This window comes from Cynara cardunculus (genome assembly GCF_001531365.2).
Source record: "Cynara cardunculus var. scolymus isolate 2C chromosome LG 3, CcrdV1, whole genome shotgun sequence".
Classification (NCBI taxonomy): domain Eukaryota; kingdom Viridiplantae; phylum Streptophyta; class Magnoliopsida; order Asterales; family Asteraceae; genus Cynara; species Cynara cardunculus.
In genome coordinates, this window is record NC_037530.1 from 34,311,882 (window position 1) to 34,318,712 (window position 6,831).

Genomic DNA, 6,831 nt, shown 5'->3' on the forward strand with positions numbered 1-6,831 from the left:
TTGAATTCATTTTTTATAAAAATAGTTAAGTTAGTTTTTTATTATTTGATTATTACATAAAAATCCTATGATATAAATCGGAGCACCCCTTCCACCTTTGTTTTTCCGGCCAGAATAATCATACCAAAGGGTTTTTGGCTTAGCGATACCTGGTTAACAATAGATCAAGTCTCCTAGGAACTCAATGGTTCAAATTTAACCCGTCATCAAATACGAGAAACGTGCATTTGTTGTATATAAATGTTATGTACCGCCAATAAGAAAATAATGGCAACCTTGGCATTCATATAATTAATAGCCTAGAGTGCCGTTTTTGTACACTTATACTGTTTCATAGACGACTTAATCGGACATGATCCATAACAAAAAAGACATGAATTAATAAGAGTTTTAACAATCTTAAAAGTGGTACAAGTCTAAATTAAGGAAGACAAAGGTGCAGTTATCCTGGGGGGGCATCATCTAAACGTCGCCATCTCCACCCACATGTTAAAGGGATCAGTCTCCATGTGCAGCTCTTTTAATTTATTCATTCATTGCAGTGTTTAGCCAAGAAAAACTTGCTTCTCTCGTGCTCTCTTTTGTTCTTTTCCCCCTTCATAAAGACAATCACCCATCCTCTTTAATGATTTTGTCTCCTCATCCTTTTCTTTTACCTCAATTTCTTTCCTTTTTTCCATTTACATTTTCCTGCAAAAACAACAAATAAACAGATGCATTTTGACTTTTTAATATCAAACCAGCTTAAAAAGATTGAAAAATGGTACCAGAAGGTTTGAGATCAAAAGTAAAAAATGGTTTATCCCCAACTGTTGGATCTTGATCTAGCATCATTGGCTGATGATGATGAGTGGTGTTGTTGTTGCCATTTTCTCAGTACTTTAAAGTACAACACTGTCCTTTGCCTTTTGGTTCCATCATCCCATGTGGCTTTAATATAATTTAACCCATCTGAAGAGAGAGAGAGAGAGAGAGAGAGAGAGAGAGAGACTGTCTGCTGTGTGTGAATAACTCAAAGCTACATGATGGGTATTAATAAAATGGTGCATTTGTTGGCTTAGTGTTGACTTTATTTCTGCAATATCTAACAAGATGGGAAGTGTGGATAGTTTCTCTTCAGTTGATGAGTACAGATTTGATGCCAAATGGTTGATTGATCCTCAACATCTTTTTGTTGGCCCAAGAATTGGAGAAGGAGCTCATGCCAAGGTCTATGAAGGAAAGTAAGTGAAACAAGATTCATCACTTTTTCAAATCTTGATCTGCATTTTGTTTTATGGGCAATTGGGTAGTAAAGATCTAACCATCTATGGTTGTTTTTCTTTATCCAGATATAAAAACCAGAATGTTGCCATTAAAATCGTCCACAGAGGTGACACACCCGAAGAAATTGCTAAAAGAGAATCGCGGTTCATGAGAGAGGTTGCTACCTGGTCTAGAGTCCAACACAAGAACCTGGCAAAGGTTTGATCTTGATTTAAGATGAGGGTTCAATCTAAGCAGGAAGAACACAACCTAACACATTCGTATCCTTTTTGCTGTCAAACAGTTCATAGGGGCCTGTAAAGTGCCTATGATGGTTATCGTTACTGAGATTCTAACAGGAGGATCTTTACGTAAATATATGCTAAACAAACGGCCAGGTAGCTTGGACATGCATGTTGCTATAGGTTTTGCACTCGATATTGCTCGTGCGATGGAGTGTCTGCACTCTCATGGGATCATTCATCGAGATCTAAAGCCTGGTAAGCTTTATTCCGAGAATCAGACCATTGATTTTATTTCAAAAGATTGTCATGATATCTGTTAGAATGCAATAATTAATCTTGGATTTCTAATTTTCTGCAGAAAACTTGGTCTTGACAAAAGACCAAAGAACACTTAAACTTGTAGATTTCGGATTAGCAAGAGAAGAGTCAGTAACAGAGATGATGACAGCTGAAACAGGAACGTATCGTTGGATGGCTCCAGAGGTACAATAATACACCCTATAAGACTATAACCGCCCCCCCACCGGAACAGAAAAAGTATAAACTTTTTTTTTTATAACCATGGGCGTCCAGGCCAGCTTGTCCACACCTCAATTAATCCAATGGGGCCCTGAAGATTCCAGTGGCCCTGAGGAGACTCGAACTGGCAACCCTACAGATAGGAGCCCCAAGGTCTAGCCTTTATTTGTCGGTTGGGCTGATCCTCAAGTTTCAACAGTAAAAAAAAGCTTGCCTTTATTTGTCGGTTGGGCTGATCCTCAAGTTTCAACAGAAAAAAAAAGGCTTGCCTTTCCATTTTAAAGTTTTTGATCGAGGGTGTTAATGTGTTTTCCAACAGTTATATAGTACAGTCACACTAAGGCAAGGAGAGAAGAAGCATTACAACCAGAAAGTAGATGCTTATAGCTTTGCCATTGTACTGTGGGAACTTCTGCACAATAAAATGCCATTTGAGGGTATGTCGAACCTACAGGCTGCATATGCTGCAGCTTTTAAGGTACAAATTTTCTAGATATCAAACACAAGCAGACACATACTTGACGGTTTCTGGAACTTACTTGCTTCATGCTTCAGAATGTGAGGCCAAGCTTGGAAAATCTACCAGAAGATTTAGCAATAATTCTGAGTTCATGTTGGATGGAGGATCCAGATGCTCGACCAAACTTCAGCCAGATCATACAAATGCTGCTACATTATTTTTCCACGATTTTGCCGTCAAAATCTATGATCCCTTCTCGGCTTTTCACAGATGAAAATGCTCCAATGTCCCCAGACTCTCCAGGTACAAGCGCTTTGATGGCAGTGTGCAATTATACAGGAGATACTCCAAGAGGTGAAATGGAAAACAAGCCAAAAGGTTTCTTTTTCTGCTTCAATCAGTGCTATTGATGCTTTTGACGGAGAAATCACAAGGTGAAGAACGCGTAGTTTTTAAGAACCGTGTGGTATTTTTCTAAGAAAAATGCTAACTTTATCATCTTGTAAATTAAGCTCTTTTCACATGATATAGATGTTCCCTTCTGCAATTAACTAAACATCTTGGTTCTTTCTTTACTATCTTAGACTAGAACCAGACCAGATCATTGAATACATCTGGGCACTTAACAAAATGGATACCACAATTGTAGTTGTGCAACTATAAATTCTGAAAGACAAAATTGAACCCATGTATGCCTGTATTGTACCCTGTCACCATTTACTTGATGGTTCTACAGGGACTTTATTTGGGTAGAAGGAAGTATCTAAGTACAGGAATAATACGATGCTGAAGTACTTGATCTCAAGTATTAGCAACCTCCAGAAACATTAAGCAAGTTTTTGATAAAGAAACACAGAAGATAATATTAATAATAAATGCAAGAGCATAGATGGGTTCTTTTTTAATAAAGACATGATAAAAAGTAGTTCAGTAATTTTTTTAATGCAATGCACTCTATCCTAGAAAAGTCAAATATCCAGTTCTTGGGGTACATTTATATATAGACTATGTTTGGCAAACTAGCTAATAAACTACTTGTTGGCTAATAAGCTAGCTGTAGGTTAATAAGTTATCTGCTGGCTAGTTGATAAACTAGTTGATAAGCTAAAGGACAACGTAAAATGACCTAAAAAAAATAATTGGAAAAAACCCCCTGGAGCTTGTTGAAACAATATTTGAATTAGCTTTTTAAAAGCTAGTTTACGGCTAACCAAACGATGTTTTTCAATAAACAAAAAAAAAACTAGGTTATGGTTGCCAAACATAGCCATAATCAGAGCAGAACCATACAACAAAGATGATCTTTGTTTTAATTGATTGCGAATTTGCGCAAGTAAAGCTCCATAACAAGGCTTAAAAAGGTGAAATGAAGGGGTCACAAGTTCACCAGTAATCATTGCATGAACATGAACCGTCCTTGAAATGGTGGAAGCGAGTCCGATCCCTAACAATGATCTCTCGATCATAAACCTTCGAAATAATTTTTATTGCTTCATGGCAGTCTGTACACACCCTAAGATTCTTCGATATCCTAATAGGGGTACCAGGAAAAGTCTTAATAAGCGCAAAAGCAATTGCCAACTTCTCACTGTGATGAGACAGTGAGGCTTCTTTGTCATATTCGTCTGCCTCCAGTCTTGCCTCTGCTGTGTTCGGTACATAGCCAGCCAACTTTATCTGCTTCATCATCTTTTCAGTTGCTGCATAAATTTTCTCAGACTCGGGATGTGCGGTTTCTTCAGCAAATAACTCATGGATGAGTCCATCCACCTCGATTGAGCTACAACCAGGACTCTTTTTAATTCCGTTTTTTTTCATCTCGCCCATGACCCTAAGTGCATCTTCAGACCTACCAACTGATGCATATATACTAGATAGAAGTAAATAGTCCCCACTATGAACAGGTTCCAGACTCATTATCTGCTTTAGTGACTCTTCCCCTATTCTAACACTTTTATGAACCTTGCATGATGCCAACAAAGTCCTCCAAATAACTGCATTTGGTTTCATAGGCATGTTCTGTATAAATTGGTATGCCTCATCTAACAATCCAGCTCGCCCAAGAATGTCAACCATGCAACCATAATGTTCAATTCTCGGTTCTATCTCAAAATCTCTATTCATACTCACAAACAAACCACGACCTTTGTCAACCAGACCCGCATGACTGCAAGCACAAAGAACGCCGATGAAAGTGACATCATTTGGTTCTATGCGTTCTGCCAGCATTAGATCGAAGTACTTGAGAGCCCTATTCCCTTGCCCGTTGTTTGCAAGACCTTGAATGAGCACGGTCCATGACAATACATTTTTCCTAGGCATCTGTTCAAAGACTTCGATTAAATTCTCTATGGAGCCACATTTTGCATAAAAAACTAATAAAGCAGTTCCAAGTGTCACTGTAAGTGTCAATTTCTTCTTCTTTATATAGAAATGCACCCATTTACCAGTTGCTAGAGCTCCAAGTTCAGCACATGAAGAAAGCACACTGACCATAGTGACCTCATTGGGTTCCACATTGGCCTTTTGCATATCATGGAATAGAGAAAGTGCTTCTTTGCATCTACTTGCTTGATTGTAACCAGATATCATTGCACTCCAAGCAACCACATCCCTTCTTGACATCTGATCAAATAAACTCCTAGCTGTATCTACCTGCCCACATTTTGCATACATATCAATAAGAGCAGTGACCAAAGTGGCATTCCCTTTGAGTCTATTTGCTTCTATGTACTCTTTAATCCATTCCCCCAACTCCAAAGCACCAACTCTCCCACATGCCGTTAAAACACTAATCAATGTAACCTCATCAAATTTGGCATCCATTTCCAACATGTAATGAAACAAACCAACAGCCTCTTTCCAGCACCCACTCTTCGTATAACCAGAAAACAAAGCATTCCATGCAAAAACGTCTCTTTCAGGCATTCCATCAAACACCATGCGAGCAACGCCAACTTCCCCACAGTTTGCATACATGCTTATCAAACTATTCTCAACAAATCCACAAGATCCATATCCCAGTTTCATGAACTGACCATGTATCTGTTTCCCCTCCTCCAAAGCTCGTAATCTTGAACAAGCTTTCAAAACACAAGAAAACGTAAACTCGTCAGGCTGCACCGAGTTTTCATTCATTTTCTTGAACATAAGAACAGCTTCGTGAGGAAAATTCTTCAAAATGAGTCCCCTTATCATGATATTGTAGGCAGAGGAATTGGGTTCGTTTGATTTTTCGAAAACCGACAGGGCGTAGTCCATGGGTTGATGATGTAGAATGATAGCAGCGGCTTCGAGAAAGTTCTCCGCCACCGAGGGGCTGCTGATGAAGCGGGTTTTGATGAGATGGGCATGAATTTGGTTCAAGTCTTTTACAGTCTTGCACTGTTCAAGAATCAGATGCTTAGGATTATCAGGGAATGGAGTAATTATAATGGGTTTTGTGGCGGTTATTCCGGCGGAAGAGATGACCGTCATTAGCCTTTCTTGTTTCAGTCCTGATCTGAAAACAAGATTCCTAAAGATCAAAAATTTATCAAAGCGTCTCAACTGTTTTGTCTCCCTAAATTTCGATCAACTCATCCCCTACAAAAATGGATACCTTCAACTCCATAGCATCAACTCGAAATCGTGAACGTACCAAACTTTTACAGCTTACCGGCTGCTTGTTATTGGAATTCACCTCATAACTGATATGGGCAAAGTCACCTCATCTTTGTGCTGACAGAGGTACATACGATAAAAACATGTCTTTTTTATTCTCCTTTTAACGGGTAAGATTTTCGATCCTTGTTATATCTCTTGTCGAGTAAGATTTCCGATCTTTATTTATGCCCGTTATGTAAAAGGAGTGACACTCGATAAACATTAGGGATACGAATCATAGGATAAACTCATATTTTAATATATCTTCAGACACAAATGGTTTTATCAAGGAAGTAAGAAACAGACAATTTAACAACGTGTGCTAATGGTTAACGCAACCCATGGCCATGGCCCATGAGCAAAGCATCAAACTGTACGAAAGGCTGCCATGGAATAATCGTTAGGCATAACACCATTCTCCAGCCAATTTATTCGACATCTCACCCCCAATAAAAAGAACCCGATGCGATTTCGATAACTTGGTCTTTTCAAAACAATATTCGAAACAGTTTCCTTCAATTCACGACTCTATAAATACCTCTGAAGTTTGAATTATCATAACCATCAGTCGAACACGAAAACATGATGTCTGGACCCTATAACCGTCAGTACAGTTGGGATGTCGAACCCCCTGTATACGTTCACGGGAGTCCTAGGATATCTTACGATGTTCCCGAGTCCCATAACGCTCACTTGGTGTTTGATGACAACCGTGTC

The 6,831-nt window shown here is 38.9% G+C and overlaps 2 protein-coding genes across 2 annotated transcripts; one reads left to right on the top strand and one right to left on the bottom strand.

Moving 5' to 3' along the window:
- Positions 1–478: 478 nt before the first annotated feature.
- Positions 479–2,879, top strand: LOC112509675 (serine/threonine-protein kinase STY13-like). Its single transcript, XM_025114760.1, has 6 exons — positions 479–1,223; positions 1,332–1,464; positions 1,550–1,745; positions 1,849–1,973; positions 2,329–2,487; positions 2,565–2,879. The coding sequence occupies exons 1-6, from the start codon at positions 1,093–1,095 to the stop codon at positions 2,877–2,879; spliced, it is 1,059 nt and encodes a 352-aa protein (XP_024970528.1). The 5' UTR covers positions 479–1,092.
- An 810-nt stretch (positions 2,880–3,689) lies between these two features.
- LOC112509674 (pentatricopeptide repeat-containing protein At1g08070, chloroplastic-like) lies at positions 3,690–6,108 on the bottom strand. Its single transcript, XM_025114759.1, has one exon. It carries the CDS (start codon positions 5,944–5,946, stop codon positions 3,853–3,855), a length of 2,094 nt encoding a protein of 697 aa, XP_024970527.1. The 5' UTR covers positions 5,947–6,108; the 3' UTR covers positions 3,690–3,852.
- Positions 6,109–6,831: the final 723 nt, after the last annotated feature.